Raw genomic sequence first — 27,190 nt, forward strand, 5'->3', positions numbered from 1 at the left:
GCACAAATCTGTTTAATTCAGATGCTGCTTTTTGTACTTGAGCATTATGGAGGTGGGAATCATCAGCAAGGCGTGACAATACTGCTGCTTTTAGGTATCCCACTCAGCCATGCATAATCGCTAAAGCCATTCTGTTTGGAGAGTCCTGGCAGCATAGCCTCATGAAGATGCCCCTCCCCACTTTAGAACTTATTAGCTTGGGGCAGGAATCAAGAACTGATATTCTTAATACAATTGCTGCCTGTAAGGGATCTCCAGTTAGGCAAAATGTTTCGCTCCCCATACAAGGGAGGTAAAAAACATTTCACTATCTGTAAAATGTTTTGGTAAGCAATGCTCTAAGAAACCTACCTAGAAACACCCAGCAATCTACATTCAATGCTTGTGAAGATTTAAACATTTCTCCTAGAAGGCAATGAAGTCAATGATTAAAGAAAACTATGTACACAAAAAGATACGTTTATTAAAAGTGACAAAGGAGCAAAACAGATGAAGGGTCCTCTTGTCGTGGAGGACAGGAATGAGAGAGCAATACTCCTGCTTCCCTTGCAAAGGCCAAACAGTTCCATGGTAAACTGGCGTGATGACTCCTTGCTATGGCTTCTGGCTGAGCGCAGGCCCAGCTGTGGCTATGATGGAAGAGCTGGTCAAGTTATTGCCCAATGTGATAAGTGTGGTGCCGGCTCCAGCGGACAACATGCCTTGTGGAAGCAAGTGTCTGTTTGCAAGACTCTCCCTGGTGTGGATGATGGTACTGCTGTCGTCCATGACAGAAGGCACCCTGCCCAGGGTCTCCACAGTCCCAAGCGCATGACCTTTGGTCAGATTAACCTTCTCCACCCTCTGTCCTAGGGCTCGGTCACCCTTCATGGCTGTTAGTGTAGAAGTCAGTATCACCGTCTTGGATGTCGTCTGCAACACAGGTCCCACTTTGGAATGCACAAGGCTGCAGGGTGTGCTAGCTGGGGCGGAGGTGGCGAAGGTCACAGCTCCCACGGGGGCTGAGGAGGAGCTGGAGGAAGCAACGGCAGTTTGGACTGCTGTGGGCTTCACAGAGACGGAAGCGGCCTCTGCCATGACAGATTTTGTGAGTGCAGACAGTTTGGCATCTGACATCACATACAGCGTCTTCATGGGGCTTGTGGTGGTTACTATGCAGGAAGAGGAACAAGAAAGGAGTCTCAGTTGGTGCCCCGGTAATTAAACATCTCTACAATCAAGCACCAGGGTGTCATTTACCAGGCACCACCTGCACAGACACAATTTCAGGAGAGATCCATTATCACTCCTCAGACTGACCACAGCCAGTGACATTCAAATCAGTGAGACAGCCAAGGCCACTATGCTCTCTAGCAACATACAGACGCTTGCTTCTGATAGTTTTCAGAAGACAGTATTCTCAATAACATTCAGGGGAACCCCCAAATGGTGCAATGGGCTGGGTAAACATGAAAGTGGTAGCATTCTCCCATGTAATTTCCCACCTTTCCTAATACAGTACCTTGGGCAAAGATTAGATTGCAAATACTAGGGATTCACATAAAAATCTAATTTGCTTTTGCAGACTCTAGAAGGTTATTTTCTAGGTACTGAGAGGGTACCTAGAAATGTAAGTGGTGGGGAAAAAACTGCCAGGAAAGCTGCTGATGTTTCAGACAATGCAGGCAAGATAAATTTGAGAAGCACTTTAAAATGGGAGGAAACCAGCTCCCTGGCTCCTAAGCAGCCCCATGTGTCGATGCAGACACTTCACATAGAATTCCTTTATGGTTTATGGCAGTGGTTCCCAGATCTGGCTATACTATCCCCTGGAAGGGATTACCGGGGGGCGGGGGGGGGGTTGGAAGTGTAAATGACTATCACTTTGAAAAGTCTGTATCGCTGGATCAAGGTCATTGAGTTTTAATTGGATTTTGAGTAAATGTGCAATAGTTGCTGTTTTGCATTCTACTGTGTCATCTTCCTTACTAGGTCATGCAAACCATTATTCTGCATAATGCTTTTTATTAGGTATAGGGCACTAGGGATGAGTTTGTGGAACAAAAGGGGCACTGTTTCAAAAAGGTTTTGGACCCTCTGTTCCATGCAGTAGATGGGCGTTCCTTCTGCCTAGCCTAATGACAGGCATTCTGTTTTAAATGAATGAAAGAAACTAGACTGAGCACCTGAGCAACCTAGCTATTTGGATTGTTTCATATTCAGTTGAAATGAACATCAGCGGCTATCTGCCTAAAAAGAGGACAGCTGTTCACCAATGACTACTAAAAGCAGTGACCCGCTACATGATGCGCCCCTGCAGCTGGATTTGTAGACGTTGCTCAGATGCCACCATTTCTCACCTACAGATAGTGCTGGTGGTGGCGCTGAGGTTGGTTGAGATGCTGGTTCAGCAGGAGGCATCTCTATGCCAGCCTTGGCTTTGCCAAGTTCCCCCTGAGGCAACAACTTGCTGGAAGGAGTGGAGCTGGAAGCTGCACTGGTGAAGTTTCCAACTGCACTATCTGCGATCTGAAAAATGTAAACACAGAAAAAGAAGAGAAATGGAGGGCAACGAAATGGCATTTCTGGCCATAAGCAACTCAGAAGTGTGAGTAAGAAAATGGAAAGGACCAAATACCAAAAGTTATGAGAAAGAACCACCTATATTGCTATAAAAATGTTGTGTGACATGTACATAGAATTATGCCAAAATTTTCATTATTAGGAGGGGAAACCCTGCTTGAATGCTGTAGAAGTGCATAGCAAACAAAAGTTTCCCAAGCGTACTGTTCTTAAGTCTATTTGTAAGCCTTAGTAGTGCTACTTAGGGTGTAGGGATGCCCTTTTAGCATTGTGCTGCAGTTCCAACTTGTGTATTTCCGATTCCCGGAGATGTAGGCATGGGATGCACAGCGGACCTTTTGACCAGGCTGACTCAATAGATCTTTAAATATGCACCAGTAAGTCCCCAGACACTTCTTCAGCATTTAAGCAAAAGCAGGCTTTGGATTCATACCACAAGTCCATCCCAAATTATTATCTGACATGACACTTTCCACAAGCTCAGAACCAGACGATTCCTTTATGGGGGTGGGACTGAGAAAACAGAGTAGAAAGTGCATGAAGTGGGTTCCATTACAAACTAAATATATACAGTGGTACCCCGCAAGACGAACGCCTCGCAAGACGGAAAACCCGCTAGACGAAAGGGTTTTCCGTTTTGGAGGCGCTTCGCAAAATGAATTTCCCTATGCGCTTGCTTCGCAAGACGACAGCCCATAGGGAAATCTCCGGGACAGCGGGGAAGCGCGACCTCCTCCCGCCGCCCGGCATCAGAACGAAGCTCCGAAGCCGGGAGGGGGGGGGGAACGCCTCCCCCCGCCGCCCGGCATCGCAACGAAGCTCCGATGCCGGGCGGGGGGGGGAACGCCTCCCCTCGCCGCCCGGCATCGCAACGAAGCTCCGATGCCGGGCGGGGGGGGGAACGCCTCCTCCCGCCGCCCGGCATCGCAACGAAGCTCCGATGCCGGGCGGGGGGGGAACGCCTCCTCCCGCCGCCCGGCATCGCAACGAAGCTCCGATGCCGGGCGGGAGGGGGGGGACGCCTCCTCCCGCTGCCCGGCATCGCAACGAAGCTCCGATGCCGGGCGGGGGGGGGGGACACCTTCTCCCGCCGCCCAGCTTCGGATGGCTTTCCTGAAGACTTGTGGTGGGAGGAGGGTTTTCCTTCCCACCGCCAACATTCAGAATGCTGTTCTGAATGTTGGCGGTGGGGAGGAAAAACCCTCCTCCCACGCAAGCCCCGGGAACAGAGGGAAAGCGCTGCGCGCCTTCCCCTCTGTTCCCGTACCTGTCCTGAAGGCTTGCGGTGCGGAGAAAAGCCCTTCTCCGCACCGCCAGCCTGGCAAGCGGTTTCCCTAGGAACGCATTAATTGATTTTCAATGCATTCCTATGGGAAACCATGCTTCGCAAGACGAAAAACTCGCAAGAAGAAAAAACTTGCGGAACGAATTAACTTCGTCTTGCGAGGCACCACTGTACTATCTTCTTTCTTTTAATATATGTTATCTTATTTCTTTTAATAGATGGGACGTGGGTGGAGCTGTGGTCTGAACCACTGAGCCTTGGGCTTGCCAATCAAAAGGTCGGCGGTTCAAATCCCCGCAACGGGGTGAGCTCCAGTTGCTGGGTCCCAGCTCCTGCCAACCTAGCAGTTCAAAAGCACGCCAAAAAGTGCAAGTAGATTAATAGGTACTGCTCTGGTAGGAAGGTAAACAGCGTTTCTGTGTGCTGCTCTGGTGTCGGTGTTCCACTGCACCAGAAGTGGCTTAGTCATGGCCACCTGACCTGGAAAAACTGCCTGTGGAGCAGATAGACGCCAACTCCCTCAGCATGTTAAGCAAGATGAGCGCCGCAACCCCAGAGTCATTCGCAACTGGACTTAACTGTCAGGGGTCCTTTACCTTTATGTCACTTACAATCTGGTTTAGCCAAACTTTGCCAACCTGGTGTCCTCCAGATCTTTTGGGCTACAACTCTCCTCAACCCAGCCAGCACACAGATTCATGGAGGATGAGGTTCTCAATGACTACTCATCACAGGAAGTATCACAGGAAGTGTGTGCCTCTAAACACCATATGTTGGGAGAGGGCTATTGTGCTCATGTCCTGCTCTTAGGCTTCCCAGAGAGATCTCTTGGACCAGATCGACATCCCTTTAGGTTTAACCAAATTCCCAAGATAACTCAAAGTCACAAAAATTAATAATGGCAAAGAGGACGAAACGCCATGTCCTCCACAATGATAGAAGGGCTAAGGGGGATTTGCCAGAGGAGGCAAAACCATCCAGGTGGGTCCTGTGGTAAACAAAGGTGACAAATCTTAGCTTGGAGGCAGCTGCTGCTACTAAGCCCGTAAGACAGCCAAAGGCTGGCTGGAAAACCCTTAGAGCAAGAGAGAAGAGGAGAAGGCCAAGTGCCCAGGTCAAGGCTTGAAGACACTTCTGTGACTCTTCTGTCCCTAATGTACCTCACCTGAATGCTAGCGCTCCAGCAGGCAGAATTACCTGGGGTGGAGGTGGTGGGGACCGTAGCAGCAGCTGCTGCTGCTCTTCCAGCTGGGGCTGTATGCTTCCCATGGCTGCCTGGCTGAGGGTCGTGACTCGGCTGGCCTGTCCTCGCAGAGTCACGGTGATGGTGGTTGGAGCTTTTAAGCCTGGTGGAAATGGAGAGGGAAAGGTCACTGATGCAAGTTGCCCTGGGAACACACATATGCCAGAGTTGGCAGCCACAAAACAAAAAATAGGAGTTAGGTTTACAACTGCCCTTCTATGGGCAGAGAACTTTAGAGACTGACATCATCATTGAGGGATAACCAGCCTCATATAACCAAAATGCTTAAGTCTAATTAATGCATGAGTAGGTTAATGCTATAGAGTAAGATGTCCAGCCACACTTAGCTTGGTCACACCCCAGCACCTTGGGAGGAAGAAAGTAAAATCTATTGTTTCCTTCAGTCTACCATGTGAACTCCGGTGTGTAGAGGTCTGAGCTCCAAGCTCAGATCACGTGGCTTTTCTACAAACCATCATTGTGTCCCTGTACCAAATAAATCAGGAACTTTAACCACTTTGGAACTAACTTAAGTTTTGCTGCCTGTGTTTTCTGAATGCTGTATGGAAAACACATGAATCTGACCTTTGAAAGTTTGTAAGTAAACCATTTTTAACTTACCAAACATGATCTTTTTCTATACTAGAGGAAATGGGGAACTTTGGAAGGAATTTAGAAGGGCATATTTTAAAGGTATAATTACTTTGCTGCACATTTCGTGATTTTAAATCTCTGCGGGGGTTATCTCACCAAAGATTACTTGCCCCAAACCTGTATCTTGGGGCATCCAGGGAATTCTCCTTTTTTATACCTATTTTTCCCTTGCCAATCAACAGCTATGAGGCTAGTGAAGGGCAAAGCCTCAGGTGGGTTTTTTGTTTGTTTTTGTTTTGTAGGCTCAGTGCTGGAAAATCACAATTGTACAGTGGTGCCTCGCAAGATGAAATTAATTTGTTCCGCGAGTCTTTTCGTCTTGCGATGTTTTTCGTCTTGCGAAGCACGGTCCGTCGCAACTGCGCCCCTTCAAGCGGCTTTAAGAAAAAAGCGAACAAACTCGCAAGCCCATAGGGAAATTCGTCTTGCGAAGCAGCTCAAAAACCGCAAAACCCTTTCGTCTAGCGAGTTTTTCGTCTAGCGAGCCGTTCGTCTTGTGGGGCACCACTGTACCTCCCCCTTTCTTCAAGGAGCTCAGAGTGGTGCAACTAGGATTAGGCCTCTTAATCTTTAACCTGTGATAGCAAGCCCAATTTACCCCAAACTACCCAGTCAGCTTCCAAGCTGAGTGGATATTTTAACTTGGGGGTCTCTGCAGTCAAACACTCCATGATGGCTCTGTTCATTAGGGTCTGCAGAAGCATGAAAGCTTGCACCAACCTCATCAGCTAATAACTGCAACACTTGCAGTTGCTGTTGACCCTATTTATACATTTATTGTTTTTGCTACTGAATTCTGATTCACACCAATGCAAGTTTCTGAATGAAGGAACACTATAGCATCCTGGCTCCATGCCTGTTGTAGTTGGTATTTTGGCCCCAATCGACTTGCTCCCTCATCAGTATTGCCACAGTGACCTCAGCATACCCACTGGTGAAGCCACAATCCAAGGAAAAACGACACTCGTCACCACAGAACATAATTATTCCCTGTTCTGCCATTACAGCTGGACTCTTACCTGTCCCCTGACCAGAGATGTGAGCCAAGCCAGGAAGGCTGCTTGCAAGTTTTGCCAGCCCCCCATTAGTAAGCAGCTGGTGAATAGTGGTGGGCTTCCCACTTGCTGAGCCTCCAAGAGATGCCAAGGTTGTGGCAACTGGGATGGTGCGGACGATGGTGCCTGTACTTGTGGTGATGGTGCTCAGGTTCTGGAGTGGGGCTGAGGTCTTCAGCGCTGAGGTCTGCAAGGTGGAATGATGAACAGATTATAAGAATGAAACATCGCTGGGCAGGAGGCCTCTCCCTTTTCCCTACTTCATGCTAAGATATCTAAGGGGTTAACCAGGTTTTCTCAAACTTGGGTCCCCAGCTGTTGTTGGACTACAACTCCCACCATCCCTGACCACTGGTCCTGCTAGCTAGGTAAGGTAAAGGTAAAGGACCCCTGGATGGTTAAGTCCAGTCGAATCCGACTATGGGGTGCGGTGCTCATCTCCACTTTCATGTGAGGGAACAGGCATTTGTCTGTAGACAGCTTTTCTGGGTCATATGGCCAGCATGACTACACTGGTTCTGGTGCATGGAATACCATGAAAAGTGCCAGAGTGCATGGAAACGCAGTTTACCTTCCCATCACAGTGGTACCTATTTATCTACTCATGCTGGTATGCTTTCAAACTGCTAGGTTGGCAGGAGCTGGGACAAAGCAACAGGAGCTCACTCTGTTGCAGGGATTCGAATCGCCGACCTTACGATTTGCAAGCCCAAGAGGTTTGGTGGTTTAGACCACAGCGCTGCCCACATCCATAACTAGGTATGATGGGAGTTGTAGCCCAACAACAGCTGGGGATGCATGTTTGAAACCTTTGGCCCACTGGTTGACCAGGGACCCCACAGGTTGCTCACACGGACCTACCTGAGCCAAAGGCCCTGCAGCAGCAGCAGCAGCAACACTTGTTGGGAGAGCGGCTGGCTTTGTGCCAATGTCCTGCAGGCTGAAGCTCAAGCCTTGCAGGAGGCTGCTGGCAGAAGCTGCCCCTGGAGATAAACCAAAGAGAAGCAAGAGGGTTATTCATTCTGTGCGTCGAGAAACAAATTTGCTGTCTGAACCAACAATCTGATCCCGTCAGACAACTCAAGAACAGCTTTGGAGCTAACAACCCAGGATAGCCAGTCAGATCCACACGTCTCTCCCCATTCAGCTGCTAGGCCTGGAATGCACATCTGAAGCCACCCCAAGCCTCTGTGAAATGCAAGCGGAGGCTTCCTACTCATGTCACCCAGCAGCTCTGTGCCAGAGAGGCTTGCCTTATGGAAGGAGAATAAAAAGAAGCAGCGCTGAGCAGGTGAAGGCTGGAATGTGAAGGTTGTGTTCGCAAGAGAACCATGAGAGAAGGACGGAACAACATTCACAAAGGAGCTACTGCTATAATTGCTGAGGACAAAGTAAGGAGAGAAAGATAAGGAAGTCAGTATGCCTTGTGATTAAAACATTAGAAAAATGGAGAAACTATTGTCATATATGGAAATAGCTGCCCCTTTGTTTGTAAGAGCATAAATGCTAGTGCTTTTTTCATATCTGGGGTGTCACCCCTCAACTACTTGCCAGCTGAGGTTGTGTGTCACTGGCCTTACAATGCCGAAATAAATGCCGTGTTGGACTGAAAACTGGTGTCTGGATTTTATTGGCCATTGCAGGCTGAATCCACAGGGTACTGGGTTTGAATCAATATTTCCCCAACAGCCTGGCATCAACACCACTGTCTTTTTGGAGTGGTCCTAGGTGGAAAAGGCTTTTAAATAAGCACTGTGAAGTTTTTTGTATTAACTCATCCTTACTTATTCCATTATTGATCATGTCTTACCTGCTATCCTGGTTTTGATTTTCAATTGATGGCTTACATTGTTTGTTTAATTGTTTGCTTTTAAACCTTTGATTGTTAGCCACCGTGGAAGCACTGTTTGCTGAAGGTCTTCAGAGGGGCAAATTTAATAAAAATAAAAATATTCAAAAACGGAGGTTTTCTCAATCTACCTTGATGCCAGAGTGCACAAGTACTAAAGGCATTCTCTGGTGCAGGCCAGAGGCAACGGTTGCTTTCAGAGGCCTGGTGGGGGTAATCTTGCCTTTTCACAGAAAGAGAGTCAGAAATTACCTTGGACAGCGTTGCTCGGCTGGGCCTGCAGACAATGTGTGCCACTTGCCACCAGCCTGTTCTGCAGAGCATGGAAAGCACTTGGGGCTGTGCTGCTAGGGATCGTGGCCAAGGGGGTGGGACTGATAGAGGGGCTGTCTGCAGCAGAACTTGGCCTGGGCGGGGGAGGAAAAAAGGAAAAGCAGTTAAATTATTAAGCACCCACACACTGCACACAGATCTTGGCATGGGGTAAGTGGAATTGCTCAGTCACAAATGAGATTTGCTTTTCCTCCAAAGCCATCGTTTGGCTCCCCTGCACGCAGCACCTGGAGCCACTTGCTCTGCAGGTGCCCTTTCTGGGGTGCGTCTGCGCCAGTGCTTGCAGCACATGGTAGCTTGGCTTCCATAGTTCTTTCTGTGCCATGCTGACTGCAGGCCACTTCACACTTACATGCACTTTAAGAATGAAGTGAATAAGCTTTAAGAAGTTTTTCTCCCTCTCGTATAACACTAGCAGTAGCGTGCGCCCAATGAAGCTGAACAGTGGAAGATTCAGGACAGATAAAGTCCTTTTCCACACAGTGCAGAGTTATTGACTATGGAACTCCCTCCCACAGGAGGCAGTGATGGCCACCAGCCCAGATGGCATTAAAAGAGGGTTAGACAAATTCATGGAGGAGGAGAGGGCTGACCCTGGCTACCAGCCGCGATGGCTCTGCCTTGCCTCCAGTCAGAAGCAGCAGTGCTTCTGAATACCAGTTTCTGGAAGGCGGGGAGACGGCTCTTGCGCTTCGATCCTGCTTGCAGGTTTCCCTTGGGGGCACCTGACCGGCCACTGTGAGAACAGGATGCTGGACTAGCTGGGCCATGGGTCTGATCCAGCAGCCTCTTCTTCTGTATTTGGGTAGTCCTGCTGGACCACACCAATGACCGGTCTTGTCCAATTTGCTCCATTTCCCCTATTAGCCAGCCAGGTGCATATGAGAAGCCCATTAAAAGGGCATTAAGGGGCTCTTCCTGCTGCTGCTTCACAGCACACAGTGTTTAGACCCTGGGGGGAACAGATAAGTCATCATGAGCCCCCCCCCCCCAGGATGGTGTTGGTAGGCCCATCCTCCATAGATGTGTAAAATCTCCTCCTGAGGGTGGGATAGATTATTGTAGTAATTTATTAAATTTCTATACCACCCTTCTTCCAAAGATGACAGGGTGGTTTACGATATAAAAATACATACCATAATACAATACCCCTGCTGAGCAACTGACCATCATTATTACACACACTGTTTTGAAAGGAAGGGAAGATTACAGTGGTGCCTCACAAGACGAAAAGAATCCGTTCTGTGATTCTCTTCGTCTAGCGGTTTTTTTCGTCTTGCGAAGCAAGCCCATTGACGGATTAGCGCTATTAGAGGCTTTTAGCTTCTTATCTGCTGATCGGATCAGCTGATAAGCGGCTTAGCGGCTTAGAAAAAGGGGGGGAAGGGGGAAAAACCAGCAGGAACTTGCAAGTCTTGCGAAGCAAGCCCATAGGAGATTCGTTTTGCGAAGCACCTCCAAAACGGAAAACTCTTTCGTCTAGCGAGTTTTCCGTCTTGCAAGGCATTCGTCTTGCAGGGCACCACTGTAATTTTTAAAATGAATGAATGAATGCACCGTGCATCAATGAATTCCATAAATGAAGCATTTCTCAGAGTTGGATGTGTGAACTGATTTCCATGGGGAAAACACTGGTGATTTGAGATTAGCAAGGCAACTCTTTGTGACAACTCGTTCACAAATGCAGCCTACCCCTAAAAGATGCATGAATTGGTCCTAAATGCATCGAAGGCCAGCAGATACTCACTTGGAGGTGGCAAGCAATCCAGGCACCTCCTTTACAGCCACGGTGGATGGTCCCAAGGTTGCAGCAATAGGCTTCCCTGCAGCTACTGCAAAAGGAAAAAAAGGAGTAAGAGGAGTCAGTTTCTGTTGCAGTATGTCTGAAGGACTGAAAAAGACCAAGCATCAACCTCCAATAACCCATAGCCTGACACTGCCGTGAAAGATGCAAGAAATACGTCACTATGTGACTCACTCAGCACATACAGCAGAGTAGCAATTGAACTGGATTCTAGACTCCAAACAGCCTCACTGCCTCCAAAGCACCAGGCTGTCTAGTTTGGAAGCAGCAATCAGCACTCCTGCCTGCTGATTTAATTTATACTTATTTCCCTTATTTTGTTATGCCAAACACCCTTCTTTCTTTACTACCTCTTAGCACTGGCCAATCATTCATAGCAGGGCTTGTCTTAAAGCATCTCTCATATAAAATACACAGGAACAGAAGCAAGTTAAAATCACGCGTTTATTGCAGTGTTTTGGATACAAATGAAAATCTGTCTTGCACATTCCACCTGTCCACGTATGGTAAGAGGGAATTCTTGTTTGGTTCAAGTTTACTTCTGCATTTCATTATTGTCTGTGAAAAGAAATAAAGTTTGGATAATTAAAAAATTAAAAAGAGACAGAGACTTTCAAAGCTGATAAATTTATGCCCCAGTGATTAAACAGGGATTAGTTAATTTGTACAGTAAAAATAAATAAATCTACTGTTGAATTAACTAAAAGGAAGATTTACAAAAGTATAACATTTTACAGCTTTGGAAGTCTCCATGTCCAGATGTGCTCAAACTATGTGAAGCCCTCTTCGTAGAAGGGTTGGCTCGACAGCCTACTCTCGCTTCCATTTTAAAAGCCTTAGCTGATTTATCCCCAATAAATGTTTCAAGTGTGGCTATCCTATCTCCTGGTTCACATTGAGCTTAGGCGCCCATGCAAATCACTAGACCACTCTAGGAGGAGTTCCCGTTTAGCAATGTGATGCCGCTGTTACATCATGGGCTCATCAGCAAATACAGTCATTCCCATTCAGGGTCCTTCCTCATATGTGAGGGCAGTGAACCGAGATATGCAATAGAGTGTGCCCTCCTCCAGGGAGCTGTGGCCACTCCCAGCCCCTTACCAGCATACTTGTATAAGCCATGCACACATCCGCACAGTTGCTGCATCCAAACATGCTACAGGTTAGGAAATCATTTGCAATCAACTACATATTTCAGGCTATGAGAATGTTACAAAACAATAATCACGTCTAGAAGCTGGCTTTGCCAAGAAATCTGAAATCACAAAGGATCTTCCAATGGAAGTCAGCATCAGTCCTAGAAAGAGCTTTTCCTATGGGCGATCTTGAGCTCCCAGGTGGAAGATTTTGTGGAAAACACTTCAACCTGTTAGTTTTGGAAAAGCTAATTATATTGGCTCAGAAACCAAATGCCATGGACATCAGAAAGAAGAATATTTTAAAAAATTGAACAGACCACTGGCCAGGCCTTTAAAAATCAACATGCCCTAGACATATTCCACAAAGCTGTTTTCTGCCTCCCATCAACCAGAATCACATTTTCTGGGGAACAGCTGTAAACCTAGTAGCCATGGCCCCCTGGTTACCGTGCACTATGACGAGGGTAAGAGGCAGCCTTGTAAGCACCCTCCAGTGTTAGCTGAGGGCTTTCTTGGAGCTGCTGTTTGTGCCTTTCTTGCTCTCACTTTGCAGTGCAATCTGCAGAAATCCATACAAGGGGCCTCAGTTTTGTGATGGCCGTGTCTTTCACGGCAATGCTTTATTAGTTTAGCTCACAGAGCAACTCTAACATAACTAGAGCCCAACAAATTCTCCAACTCTAGCTTCAAAACACACCTGCATCCAAGAAACGTTAGAAAACAGTGCAGTTCCTCTTTTGTTTATAATGCTACTGCAACTCAGAGCTGCTCATGAAAAATATTAGCTAATTATTCCCTGGAACTATTACAATGGCCTAAACCTTGCATGTCAGATGATAACATGTTTTAGGCACTTGCTCTGCACTGTCCCATACACTAGACCAAACCATTAATCCACCAGCCTAGCCTAGCACTCTCCCAACCAAAACGCCACTTAAGGCAATTGACACACATCTCCTGTGACCTTTAGACCCTCCCTCCTCACCACTGGTCACCTGTAAGTGAGCTATAGTTCCCAGGACTCACTTTCTGGCGGTGCCTCTAAGGGGGCTCCATTCCCTGTGTCAGCAGATTCTCCATGGGAGACGATGGTCACCTTGATTTTGGCTCGCTTGGAAGATTTGCTGCCGTGAGTTGGACTGGGGGCCTGGTGCCTCTTCAGCTGCAGCCGCACATCTTCTTTCTCCCTGGCCTCTGACTGCTGCTCTGAAGAGACTGAAACCAGAGAAGACAAGGCAGCTTGTTGAAACTAAGTGTACAGGGGAAACCTCACAACACAAACCTGTGCATGTGCCCAGACACATCCCTGCAGTTTCCTCCAGGCTACCCTGTGCAAAGTGTCATTTTGCTTCGCAGGCGACAAGAACCCTTCTTCTCTTTCTTTGAAGCTGTCACCTCACCTGCCAATCATCAGCATTAAATAGAAATTAATCAGGGGTGCCATTCAAGCTGCAGACTAGGAGAAGGGAAGGAGGACTTGTAGGATATGGATGGAGGGGCCAACAGGTAAAGAAAGAAGAGATCAGTTACTGGAGAGGCATTGTGAGCTGCACTCAGGAAATAGATGGACTTCATTTCAAAACACATAAGCTCTTTCCTAATGGATGTACCAGATTCCACAGCAGGGCTGCAATCCTAAGCAAACTTACTTGGAACTAACTCATTCTGAAATCACCAAGACTTCAGCCTAACAATTTTTTAACTTGGTATTAATCTTATTGCATTCGGCATGATTTATGTGCAAGTAAACATGGTTTACTTGTCAGATTCTCTCTGCTAATGCCTTCAACACACAACTTATGCTAGCTAGGCACTTTTTCCTTCTTACTGCATCACTCAGACTTAGAGATAGAAGAGTGGTGTGTTTCAAGTCCCTAAAACCACACCCCTTTAGCAAAATTCAGAACTCTCTTCCTGGTTCAGACCAAACAGCAAACTGGACAGATGGCTTCATTACTGGATCTTTCTGGGAACCAAATGAGGTATTCACAAGAACCAACAATGTTGAACACCTTCTTCTCTGAACATCTCACAAACAGGGATTTTTTTCAAGTTTAAAGTTTAAAGTTTAAAGCCTACTCGCCCCCAATATGTTATCATTCCACAATGTGCAGATGCTAGAAAAGCCACAGCATTGAATAAGCGATGTTTTTGCTCTATAGTGTTGGGCATTGATAGCTAATGGTACCAAGAACAGCTGAGAGTAAAGTTCAGCATTTGTTTGTCCTGGATGAGGAAACAACCCATGAACCTGATTCATGCCAAGCAGCCGCTTTCACCAGGGCCATCAGCAAGGAGTCAGTTTTCTGTTTACTAAGACAGATGCATGCTCTGCTCCGAAGTCACCCGAGACGTTTTGCTGAGAATGTGGAGAATCACTTAGAACAAAGCTGCCAAGGTGTGTGTGTGTGTGTGTGTGTGCACTCACAGTAGTCCAAAACAACCAAGTACTCCACACACGACTCCAGAGGTGACTAAGCTACAGCTCTCCAGATGCTGATGGACTCCAGCCCCAAACATCGGTGATGCTGGCTGGGGCTGATGGGAATAGGAGTCCAAACACATCTAGAGGTTAGCCACCCCTGCTCTCTTCTGTTCACTAGCAGCTCAGAGCCACCAAATTAATGGAGCAGAAAGTGAATGCTGAGCCTGTTTCCAGGCTGAGGCACCCCAAAAATTCTACGGGAACTCTGTTGGCTCTGCTGCTGCTCTGAGGTGAATGAGGATACCATTTTCAGACTAAACTTCTGTGCAGGCTGGGAAGGAAACTGACAACCTGCATTTGTTACGGTAGTCCAGCAAGTTCCAATTAACTGGCACTGTTTCTATGTATCCAGACTGCTGAAGAAAGCCAAGTCAAAACATAGCCATTGAATTGATGTAGCTGTACATATATCTTGTTTCTTTAATGAATAAACTGGCACCAAGCACTGTGTTTTACAAAATTAGTGAGAGCTGGCTACTTAGCTAATGTTATTTTCATAGTGTATATGGTACTTTTCACACACAATTCTACTCTGACATTTGTTTCGATTTCATTACTGTTGCTTTTTGTTTAATAGTGTTGTATGCACTTGTTCTAGGTGGGAATCAGGTCCTCCTGCCATGACAGGGACGCTGCTGCATCCCCCATCACTGAAAATCCACTGTGGAATTCAGTTCATACCATCCGATTACAGGAACAGGACATCAGAGCCACCAAAGCCATCTGGGGTAGGGAGCAAGCAGCCTCCTCCAGGTCAACCAGACAGCGAAGGGGCAGGAAACCTCAGGCAGGCCATGTCCCAAATGTGGCTCTCCAAACCTCTCCACCTGGCCTTTGGAATTCTCCCTAGGTCATGCCCCAAACTGGTCCTGCTTCACACCTCAAGTGTTTTTGCCTGGCTGGAATATGCCTTTGTACGTAATAATGCCTCATTTGTCTAGATGGGTCAAAGAAAGAGAAGGGCGTGAGAGTCTGTGTAGAAGCCAGGCTACCAAACAAAGGTAAAATTTACATTTATTGCTCCACCCACTTTTGCATCTGGCCCTGCCGACCAGCCCTTGGAAGGCTGCCCAGAAGGAATCACCCTCACCTCAAAAAACCACCCTTATTAACACAAGGCCTACCAGAAATGCATTGCCATGCATTTATCAGGCCACACTTCCATCACAATGAAGCTTGGGCAAGGAATAATTCCTAGCGGATTGTAGCCCATGATGGGTCACGATCTGTCTACCAGATCTGTCCCACTTTGCCATCTTTAATTTCTAGAGTTCAAAACCCACCCAGACCAGGTGGCAGGCAGCCTGCTGCCTCCTGAAGAACAGGTGGTAAAGCTAGCCTCACTGCAGCACCCCAAACTTCCCCTGCCAACTGTTCATCTCCCTCTTGTGGTAGCAGTTTGCAGCTTCCAGGAGCACCATGGAAAAAGCAGGGCTGGAACAGCTGGGCCGGTCCAGGCAGAAAATAGTTTTGTTTAGGCCCGCTGTAAAAACTGCCTCCAGCGGTGATGAAATTTTCAAATCTATGTAAAAAGGTGGGGCGGGTGGGTAGGAAGAGGTGGTGCTTCATACTCTAAGCTGTCCTCTTCAGCTACTTCAGCTCCTGCCATAGCAACAGGAGGAGTGGGAGAAGGCAGAAGAGGCCCCCAAACACTGCCAAAACAGCGCAAGGAGGGAGAGAGGAGGAGGGTGAGGGAAGAAGAGAGAGGCAGCAGAGGCAGAAAGTGAGGAGATACTCACCAAAGAGGCATGAAGAGGTGCCAGGAGGAAGAGATTTCCTCACCAGCATGTTTTGTTTCAGAAAGGCAGCAAACTGAGCTGAAATGAATCAGAGAAAATTACAGTCCTGCAGCTCATGTTTGGAGGGGGGGCATCCCTCTGACCCACCATGAGAAGAGAAACTCTGCGGCTGGCTGGCAAGTAGATCCAAGAAGCATCTCTAATTGGCATGGCTGTAGCCCAGCCTCCCCCAACCCTTCAAAGCGGTGCTAGCCAGGGCTGATGGGACTGTCAACAGTTCAAAAACATCTGAAGGGCACCAGTTTGGTGCAGAATCCTATAGCATATAGCCTGTCACTGGGGCTTTGAGATCACCCACTCCACCCTGACCAGCCGAACCGGGCAGCAACTTCTGTCAGAGACAGCAAAAACAGGTTTCTGAGTTGTTGTCTCTCTCCCTCACTGACTGCACTTTCAGCTATTGCCTGAGCAGGGTCACTTACTAATACAAATCACACGAAGTCATTTCAGACATATTTAATTATAACTGCAAAACACTTGGCACAAACAACACACAACACATTAGGAAGCAAAATGTGACTGCTGATTGTCATTGTTTGGGGCTCAACACAGCAGCACTCCAAGCACCCACTCTTGAATGGAGGTATGTGGCATAAAGCCTGCTAGCACTGGCCAGCTGCTACAGTAAATTTACAGCTACCTTGAGAGTCTGAATTCTAACAAAGCAAAGGAGTGACCATGCTGCCACACATGCACTTATTTTGATCTGCTGCTAGGATGTGCCAAAATCTGTAATTTAGAACAATCAAAGCATAAAGATTTATTTAGAGGGTGTTTAGCACTTACTGCTGCTTTTCTGAAGGAGTGATGCCTTCATACACAATTCAGTGTAGGTTTCACAATGAGACCTAGAATTTGAGTTGGCTGACAGCCACAAAGGCCAGAGTGACAAGGACCATAGGTAATCAAACAACAGGGCAATCTGTTTCAACCCTTGAAAAATGCTGTCTCCCCCCCCCCCCATGACTTCATGTATTAGAGAAGGAGAACAGAGGCCAGACGGAGAAGGAGAAGGGGGACTATGAGAAAAGTAAGTTGCTCAGCCAATCTGGCACCAGCAATTTCCAGCTGCATCGGCTTTCACCAGCCTGGTGTTTTCCAGGAATTGTAGGAGTTTTGGATGACAGCTCCAATCAGCCCAAGTGAGATCAGGCAAAGGGCTGCTGGAGCTGACAGGAGTTGTAGTCCAATATATCTGGAGGGCAGCAAGTTGGCAAAGGCTGAGCTGCAATGTGCAACACAATCTCATCACAGGACAGTTGTGGGTCAAGTGGCAGCCAAGGTAGCCCAGCTAAGAACACAGGAAGCTCCTTAGCTCAAGTCAGGCTCCCAGTCTATTTAGCTCAGTATATATTGTCTACTCTGACTGGCAGCAGCTCCCCGGGGTCTCAAGTTTTCCCAGAGCCCCCACCACAGCTCCACTTTATCTGGAGGGAGGGTGGAACTGGGACATTCTGCATGCATAGCTCATTGAGCTGTGACTCTCCACCCTTCTCTGATCAAGTTTCCTGCCCAGTTCTAATTTAGGGGATGACTGTAATGAGGATGGTATTGCTCCATTATCCTGCCCATTTGCTATACAGATTGAATGGCAGCTCATCCTCCCTCCACAGCAGGCATGAAGCAAAGAAAGGGTAAAGCTTGGCAGCGCTGAAACAGAGTCTGGGCTGAAACTCATCTGCTGCCAAAGACAAGAGTCCCAGCAGCAGAGATCTGCAATTAAAAGCTCAAGGGGAAGGATCTGTATTTTCAAGGACAGAGGAGGAGTGGTCGCTACTGGGAGCTGGCAGGTCTGCTGAGCTGCACTGGGCACGCAGAAAACCAGATTGAAGATGAGAGAAAACTTCCTGCCCCGCCCTCCGCCAATCTATCATCGGTGCTGCTCTCTTCCCTTGGAGTCACCTGCATTCACCTCACAGACCAAGCCACAAAGCACAGCCTTCACAAGCTTATCACCGTGCAGGATGAAAGGCACCTGTTGAATATCTCGATCCCTCAACATACAAGACCATCACATATGCTTCTGATACTCCATTACACAGTCAACTGATGAGGACACACAAATATATCTGCAGGGGCACATTATAAGCCTACAAAAGCCACAATCAGCAGCCGGAGAGCAGGAAGGAAACAAAAGCTACTAAACAGAAGACCCCAAAGGCCCATTAAAGCGGCTGTTTCTGTTCTGGAGGAAGTGACCCCTTTCTGAAAGTGGTGTTGCTTGGAGTCAAAACCTGGAATGTTGCCCGTTGTGCAGGCCCCAGTCTAAGCATTCCCAGGATGCGAAAAGCTGCCTCACAAAGACAAACAGGCAGACTTACCTTGAGCCTGCTTGTGGGTCAGCGCTGCTGCAGCAGCTTCTGTCCGCTGCACGGACCTCTTCAGCAACTGGGTAGCCCCAATCTGACTGGATTTCTGAACTGATGACACAGTGGCCATTTTAGCCTTAGGACTGGAGGTGGGGCTGCTGGATACGCTGGAGAGGTCCTGCCCAAGGGAAAAAGCCCCCCACCCCAAATACCATTATGGGTGCACTATAATGAACATGTTTAGTAATGCTTAGGATCGTGGACTTGGAAAACTAATGACATGGCAAGCAATGGACCCCAACACCTCCCTGCTCTCATGACTGAGTCCCATCCCTGCTGCTGGCTCCTTTAATCCTCCAAAGAATTCTGAATCTTTGCTTCTCTACCCATGGGTCTCACTATCAGCCCCCCTCCACCACCCTTCATATACAGGGCTCGTTGCATCCCTCAGTTCCATGCTCACATCTCACAAGTATGACAAATGCCCTCAGAACCTAAGTGACCCTTATTATAAAAGCTGGAAATTTGTTTTTTAGAAAGCTAAATGCGAGAAAGAAGAGCAGACTAAGGTGAGCACATTTAATCTATGTTTCCAAATGCTCCTGTGGTATAGGGTTCCAAAGGCGGACCTGAGAATTGTGTGGGCAACGCCTGGGAAAATCTAAAGCAGCAGTGTGCAGGTGCCAGAATTTTGCATTCATCCAACACTATCTTTCACTTAGCTGTAATTCCTGCCTTGGATCGGATTACCCTTCCAACTCTACAATTCCATGATTCAAGTTTTGTACCCTGTGCCTTTTCTTTCTCTTTTTTTGGCACATTCTGCTGTTGTCACTGCAACTCTTTGCAAGCACACATGCTTTCCCCATCACTGTCATTACCTCTGATCCAGAAGGTGAAGCCGGGACCTTGGCTGCAGGGGAGGCTGGCCGGCTGCTTCTTTCTGGCATGTCAAAGGACAGATCTCGCCTGGCCAAATCACGTGTCGTTTTCTTCTTCTTCTCAGCGTCTAGGTCCCGAGGGTCAGAGCCCGAATGGCTGTCTGCCCGGGTGAGCACTCCAGTTAGGAAGTCAGCGATCTCATCCTGCAGAGGCAAGAAGACGGGGTTAGGTTCTTAAGAGCATCCACAATGTAAACGTGCAAATGGTCAAAATGAAACTCTCTCTCTCTCTCTCTATATATATATATATATGCGAGGCCACAACTCCCAGTCCTTCCCTTTATACTTATTTTACTATTCTTATGCCAACAGAAAATTTAATGCGCTGAAATGTGCTAAGGGGGCCTTCAGAGCAATAGAAGGGATTATGTGCTGGTCCCTGCAGAAGGACCTCTGCCAAAGAGGGCAATGTAGAGATTTGCTTTCCACTGTGTGGCAGCACAGCGATGAAAACGCAATGCAGCAGGAAGCCATATGGAAGATTAGGGAATTACGGCAGGAGTGACCAGCCTCTTGGTAGGCTTCCACACATGACTGAGCGATGGCACTTTTGCACCCTGCTAAAACAGGAGACAGACAGTCTTATGCTGGAGGCCTGAAAACATTTCCTGCCCAGGCACAGCTTTGTTGCCAGACTGTGACACCCTTGGCTCCCTCCCAGCAGTGGTGACTCTTGTCTCAAGTGAGCACAATTGCTTTTGGATAGGTTCAAGTGTTTCTCTTGCAACTGACAAGGGACGAAGAGACAAGGGTTTGAGAACCTTTGGATTCTGCCCATCAAGACCCAAGAGTAGACTGGGAAGGACTTGAAATGCGGAAGCGTGGCTAGATGCGTCAGGTGAGGGCTTACACCGTACTTACACCACTATAAGTAGTCCCATTGAACTTAATGAAGTAACAGGTTGAACTATCAGGTGAATAAATTCCAATGAGTCTGAATAGGACTGAGTTGAATAAAATCATAGAATTGTCGAGCAGGAAGGTACCCTCAGGGGTCATCCAGTCCAACCCCCTGCAATGCAAGAATCCCTGGCAGAGGGCCATCGAATCTGTTTAAAAATGGAGGAGACTCCACCACCTTCCAAGGTAGCCCATTCCACTGTTGAAACTACCCTCCATGTTTTGGACCACAGCTCCCATCAGTCCCAGTACCATATGGCAGTACTGGCTGCAGCTGATGGGAGCTATAGTCCAAACATCTGGATGACCTCAGGTTAGGGTTGGCTTTTTGCCAAAATTATTTAGCACAGAGAAGTGATTAGGAACTCATAATTTATGTCATGTACTTGAGTAGGGAGATCTGTTTACCTGTATACACCTGTCCACCATGCTCTGAGTCAGGCCTTCTGATTTCTTTTTGGCTTTGCTAATCCTATTATTAAGAAAAACAGAAAATCTGTCAAAGCACACACTTCCTTTTATTTCCTTCTCCTTCCCAATTCACAGTCAGAAAGCTGATAGTAGCAGATGACCCCTGAAGGTCAATGTGGTATTACCGATGTTTTTGTCAACTTTGGACAAACTTACCTGCTCTGGATTTCTATGGAATCAAGGCTGACTTAACGTAACTGACTAGAAGCGACACTTGCTTTTCACCAAATACAAACACCAAGAATGCTGATTAAATCTACTGGCAAATGCCAGCGGACTAAGCTAGCCTGTCCACTATGAACTGCACGTCCCATTGTTCAAACTGTTCACATTCTGTGCCCCCATTTTCTTGTGTACCTTAGCTTCCTAACTTATGGCAGTGAATTATGGGCAGATGCTTTTTGTACAGAAAGTTCCAGGTCCAGTCTCTGGCATCTCCAGCTAAGGGGTGCTTGGGTGAACGACACTGGCAGATGGATGGACTTATCAGTCTGACTCAGTGTTAAGGTAGCTTCATGTGTGCGTCGGTGTCGTTTCAAAGTTTAAATCAAGACATACATGCCGACTCCTAGGTGCTGAGATCCCTTTGACATCCCACAGAATATCTGAGGGGGTGGGCTACCCAAAGTTGCTGGGCATTGCCACTCAAATGGTGTGCATGCACCACATCATGTGACTGATTGTGTGCAACGGGGCTCACCTCCCCCCCCCCAGCATTTTATTCAAGTTGACACTCCTGAATCAAGATTTGTTTGAGTTTATCTGCAGCAGGGATGGAGAAACCTCTGGCTTTGCGGAAGGGGAAATGGGGCACTCAAAGCTTTTCACCACACTCTTTCCCCAGCCCACAGCCCTTGCTGGTCCTACTTTGCACCTTTCTTGAGAGTTTGCACCTCTGGACTCTGATAATGCCTTCTGCTGGTCTAGATGAATGAAGGATAGCGAGGAGTACGTGCATATAGGCTACTGTGCAAAGGTAAGATTTAAATTCCTTGCTCTACCCATTTTTGCCTCTGGCTCTGTCCACCAACTGGCATACAGCCCCCAAAGATTGCCCAGAAAAGAGTGTGGTCCACGGGCTGAAAAAGTTTCCCTGGACCCACTCTAAGAACATTAAGAACCTGCTGGATCACAGCACTGGCCCACCTAGTCCAGCCTCCTGTTCTCACAGGGGCCACCCAGATCCCCGAAGCAGCACTGGAGCACAAGCACATTCTCCCCATTTTTGGTTTCCAGGAACGGGTATTCATAAGCATTGCTGCCTCCAACTATGGAGGCAGAACATAGCCATCGTAGCTAGTAGCAACCAACAGCCCACTCCTCCATTAATTTGTCTAATCCACTTTTAAGGCCATCACTGACTCCTTGGAGGGGGGAGCAAGTTCCAGAGGTTTTATTCATTATTTATTTATTTAACAAAATTTATACACTGCTTGATTGTAAAAAAAACAAACTTCAAAGTGGTTTAAAACCTCTAAGCAGGAAGCAGTTTTAACCTTGCAGGTCAACATACAGTATCCCTACCAAGGTTCTTTTTTTAACAAAGAACCTCATGGCCTGGATCGAACAATAAACCCGCCCTGGCTGAACACACCTCAGATTATCATCAGCTCCTCCAACCACGACTAGGCTGTTCTCAGCTCGAAGCTTCTCCCGGAAATCTTCCATGGCTTCACTATTGCACTGAAGGGAGTTCTGACCAATCACAAAAAGAACTGGAGTCTTCATGTCCAGAAGTGGGTCATCAACATCCTGTTGCGCAAAACAACACATCTCTTAGTTTTAGAAGTGATAAGGAGGGTACACTTTGCTGCTGCTGCTGGGCAGAATGCAAGAGCAGCCTTCATATCTGCTACATATTTTTAAAGTAGAGAACCAACATGCAAAGCATTCCTGGTATGTTGTTGGTAATGTAGCCAAAAAGCAATCCACTCCTCACGCCGTGCTGTAAAACCAGTTTATTAGCTGACAATTTCAAATTTAGCAATTCCATGCTTACCCCTCTGGGCCCATCCACAGTTAAGAGAGGGAACCCTAGACACACAACAGCACTGACATCCTCCATCACTGAAACCTAGACATGGAAACAAAGGGGTCACATTTCCATAACTACTACAGGATATGTTTAGCCTGGTAAATAAAAAACTGAGAGGAGATATGATAGCCATCTTCAAATATCTCAAGGGTTGCCACATGAGCTTGTTTTCTCCTGCTCTGGAGGGTATTACCCAAACCAATGGCTTCAAGAACTTTCTGAGGGCAAGAGCTGTTCAACAGTGGAAGAGCCTCCCTCGGAAGGTGGTGGACTCTCCTTCCCTGGAAGTGTTTAAGCAGAGGTTGGATGGCCACCTGCCATGTATGAACTAGTTGAGATTCCTGCATTTCAGGGGGTTGGACTAGATGACCCTCGGGGTCCAAACCAAGTCTACAATTCTATTACTCTAGGACTATGTAGCTCAACTGGCAATCCATGTCCAGTAGTCAGGAAAGATGGCTAATCTGTGGCTAATCTGTTACAGTTGTATTTGCTTTTCAAGTACAACAAAGAGTAAAACCAGACTTTTCCTTCCTAATGCATGTGCTCACTCTTTCCAAAATGCAGAGTCAGTACAGTACACTTAGAATCTTTAAGGCCCCTATAGTTTCACTATTCATTTAAAGCACTGTCATGCCCCCAAAGAACCCTGGAACGGTGGTTTGTTAAGGATGCTGAGAGTTGTTAGGAGACCCCTATTCTCCTCAGAGAGCTGCAATTCTCAGAGTGGTTTAACAGTTAGTTCCTCTTCCAAGAAACCCTGGAAGTGTAGCTTGCATCGTTAGAGGAGCTTGCTTAGACTAACACAGCTTTCCCAAATCTGATGCTCTCCAGATGTTTTGAGCTGCATCCAAGGGTACTAAAGGAGCTTGTGTAATCTCAAGAGCCTTTGTCTATGATCTTTGAGAATTCATGGAGAACAGGTGACGTCCCTGCAGACTGGAAGCAGGTAATTGTTGTCCCCATCTTCAAAAAGGGGAGGGGGAAGGAGACACAGGTAATTACTGACCAGTGAGCTTGACACTGATGTTAGAATCCCTGCTCTGTGATTGCAGTCATGGGATTTTTGTCTATCACATGACGGTGTATGTTTTGACTCCACAAAGTGGGAAGTGATGGAGACAGGATGTTTGTGTTACTGTGTTCCGTGAAGTGAGACTCTTGTCCTTTTCCCCCCTCTTTGCTGTCTGATGCTAGAGAGAGAGGGAGCCATGTTGCAGTGCTTCATGTGTGTTTATTTTTTTAATGTATTTTTATTAAAGATTTTCTTAATTTACAAAGGTATGTGCAATGTCTCTCTCTCTCTTATTTTTCCCCCATGTAACTTTTTTTTTTACAAATCAGTTTCATTTGTTGAGACATTAGGAAGAATAGGGGGAAAGAGGGGGGGAAAAGATGAGCGGGGTTGGGGTCAGGTGTGATGTTTCTATTTTACTTAATATATGTGGGGTTTTGTGTCAGCTCCGTGTGTGTTTATATGTAAATAAAGTAATTAGCCAAAATGCTGAGTTGCTGAGGTGTGTTACGCAAACTGCGAACACTCTGCGGATCCCTAAGTGTGCCGGTGTCTGTTGGCATCGGTCGCTGTGATGTTTGGGCTGAAGAAAGCTTTTGAAGCTCCCGAACGAACAACCAGGAGGGAGAGAACATGCCAGTCTGGCTTGTGTCTCTGCCAGGGTCCTACTCGAGTGTAGGACAATCTCCTGACAATCAATACCCTTCCAACTCTACAATTCTAATCCTACGAGGATTCTCATCAGGCCCCGCTAGGAAAACCAAGCTGTGCTGCCTGGGGCTGATGTGTGCTGTTGTCCTAAGCAGCTGGAGGATATCAGGTTGGGGAAAGTTGGGGAGCAGAATACTTTCAGGTCCTATGCTTTGTATTTTATTCTGCATGTACCACACTGATGCGATTTCCTGCAGTAAACTAGTACAGTAATACTGGAGGTATAGACAAGAGAGCGACATACATGACAGGCCACCAGAGCTCCTGTGTTCCAGCCAATGAGGATTACTGGTTTGTGAGAGAAATGGTTGTGGATCTGGAAAAGGAAGGGAAGACGGGAAATTCAAAAGTTAAGTAATTTCCAAACTGGAAGCCACACATACCCAAGTGAAAAGTTTTGGATTTATAGAAGCTCGAGGGAAGTTCAACACTACTACTTGGATTTAGCTACTCCTGTACCCACCTCCATAACTTTGCCTCTCACAGCACCGATCATGTGCTCCAGGCACTGCAACACTCCAACACCACTGCCGTTATTCATTAAATGGGTAGCAACAGGGATCACCTGCAAGACAAGCAAAGACGAGCAGATTAAACAGCAATTCCATCACAGTCCAAGTTATATTGCAACCAAAAGTTACATCTGTGAATTTTATTGGAGGGGAAAAACACAAAGATCTGGGACTCTGCAAACTGTTGAGTTTGTAAATATCTGGAGTGTCTTACTCCCCCTCAATATGGTTCTAGCTTTTTATATGGTGTTGGGCTGAATCCCCCCAACCATACCAGACATTTCTTGCCTGATGTGGGATTATAAATACCCTACAGAACTGTGGGATTGGAAGTGACTCTAAAAGTCATCTAGTCCAAGCCCCTGCAATGCAGGAACCACAGCTAAAGAATCCATGACAGATTGGCCAGCCAACCTCTGCATAAAAACCTCCACCACCTTCTTAGGAAGCCCAGTCCACTGTCAAAAAAGTTCTTACCATCAGAAAGTTATTCCCAATGTTAAGTCAGAATTTTATTTCTTGTCATTTGAAGCCATTGCTTTGGATGCTACCCTCTGGAGCAGCAGAAAACAAGCTTGCTCCATCTTCCATGTGACAGTGGCAGCCCTTGAGATATTTGAAGATGACTATCTCCTCTCAGTCTTCTCTTTTGCAGGCTCAACATGCCAACCCCCTCAACTGCTTCTCATCAGGCTTGGTTTCCAGGCTCTTTATCATCTGGGCCACCACCTTCTGCACATTCGAGCTTTACAATATCCTTCTCAGACTGTGGTGCCCAGAACTGGGCATAGTATTCATGGCGGGGTCTTACTAAGGCAGATTAGAGTGGTACTATTACTTCCCTTGTTCTGGATACTATACTTCTGTTGACGCAGCCTAGACTTGCATTAGCATTTTTTGCTGCTGCATCACACTGTTGACATGAAGCCCAGAAGTGTCCCCCATTCACCTGTTACCTGCCCAGGGTATTTCCCGGTACTTCGACTTTCATGTGTGCCTGATCTCCCTCTCCTGCAAATGGTTATTCTACACTTGCTTTCCATCTAAATCCAATCCAAGAAGGGAATGCGAGTCTACAGGAGTCTGTGGGGTCCCTGCAACTGCACTGAAGGCGGGGAGGGAGGGGACATAGCTTGCTGTAGGAGAATGAGAACAGGGTGGTGAAGAGACACAAACCTTTCCCAAGCAAGAGAGTTGTGACTGCCAGAATCGATGCCGCCGAGAAGTGGGAAACATTGAATTGGAGGGTCCAGAAGATGCCAACAGGATGAGGGGAGAACCAGGCAACTTGCTCTTGGGAAAACAAACAAAGCCAAGAGGTAAAAAAAAAGCTGCTTCTCAAAGAGGCTCCAGTCCCTTCAACAACCACGTCTCCAAACACGGTTGCTCTACTGAGATACAGTTTAAGTATTGACAACCAAAGTTGGCTTTAGTCAAGGGAAGACATTCTGTACTACCTTTGGGATTTTAAAACCACCAGCCTTTTCCCAATTTAGCAGCTAACTATATCTGCTGCCCTCCCCCAACTGACTGATTCAGAGGGGAACAAGCAATGGCCTTTTTAAACCTCAATTTTTATCTCTGTTATCTGCTAGATCTCAGCCACCTCCATTTCCACGTGTCTGCTTTCTTCCTTCTCCTGGCAAAAGCCCACTGCAACAGAGTGCCCTCTCAGTTCATCTCATTATCTAAGTGAAGGTTTGGCTTAATGTGTTGTCTCAACTTTGTATTGTGGCTAAAGCTCTCTCCTCACTAACCACAAGCTAAAGCCAAAAATAAGGACCAGGGAGGAACAAAGTGGCTGATAGCTCCTTTCCAGAAGCTGGCATGTTTGCATGTGAACCTGCTCTTAAAATAAAAATGAAAAACAGCAGCAGCACAGAAATAAAACCCAGGACCCCCTCCTCTTCCTGATGGCCCACAAAACACTTACTGGTTTGTTATGTGAAAGGACACCTATGGCTGGATCCCATGGTCGCTTCAGCAAGAGGGAGAGGGCCTCAGCTCCTGCCGCTCCTGTCTTTGCAGTCGAGGACAACAGCATCCGATCGATGAGGATGGGAATCTGAAACACATTGATAAGCATGT

The 27,190-nt window shown here is 47.1% G+C and overlaps 1 protein-coding gene across 6 annotated transcripts in view; it reads right to left on the reverse strand.

The window, feature by feature from the left end:
• Window positions 1–443: 443 nt before the first annotated feature.
• Window positions 444–27,190, reverse strand: part of KANSL3 (KAT8 regulatory NSL complex subunit 3) — a 31,656-nt gene continuing 4,909 nt past the window's right edge. For 4 of the 6 annotated variants that reach the window (XM_081202954.1, XM_081202953.1, XM_081202956.1 and 1 more), the window contains exons 6-23: window positions 27,036–27,167; window positions 26,279–26,395; window positions 25,054–25,155; window positions 24,835–24,906; window positions 22,829–22,903; window positions 22,424–22,581; window positions 20,767–20,830; window positions 19,399–19,602; window positions 18,530–18,695; window positions 16,149–16,226; window positions 12,951–13,139; window positions 10,729–10,813; window positions 8,901–9,055; window positions 7,661–7,782; window positions 6,764–6,986; window positions 5,045–5,193; window positions 2,340–2,508; window positions 444–1,151 (exon numbers count right to left, since the gene is read on the reverse strand). In XM_081202954.1, coding sequence (XP_081059080.1) covers window positions 595–1,151; window positions 2,340–2,508; window positions 5,045–5,193; window positions 6,764–6,986; window positions 7,661–7,782; window positions 8,901–9,055; window positions 10,729–10,813; window positions 12,951–13,139; window positions 16,149–16,226; window positions 18,530–18,695; window positions 19,399–19,602; window positions 20,767–20,830; window positions 22,424–22,581; window positions 22,829–22,903; window positions 24,835–24,906; window positions 25,054–25,155; window positions 26,279–26,395; window positions 27,036–27,167 — 2,817 coding nt within the window. In that variant the 3' untranslated portion in view covers window positions 444–594. The remainder of the gene's footprint in view (window positions 1,152–2,339; window positions 2,509–5,044; window positions 5,194–6,763; window positions 6,987–7,660; window positions 7,783–8,900; window positions 9,056–10,728; window positions 10,814–12,950; window positions 13,140–16,148; window positions 16,227–18,529; window positions 18,696–19,398; window positions 19,603–20,766; window positions 20,831–22,423; window positions 22,582–22,828; window positions 22,904–24,834; window positions 24,907–25,053; window positions 25,156–26,278; window positions 26,396–27,035; window positions 27,168–27,190) is intronic. The other 2 variants (XM_081202958.1, XM_081202957.1) reach the window with 2 other exon arrangements.

Source organism: Podarcis bocagei (genome assembly GCF_964188305.1).
Source record: "Podarcis bocagei genome assembly, chromosome: 7".
NCBI lineage: Eukaryota > Metazoa > Chordata > Lepidosauria > Squamata > Lacertidae > Podarcis > Podarcis bocagei.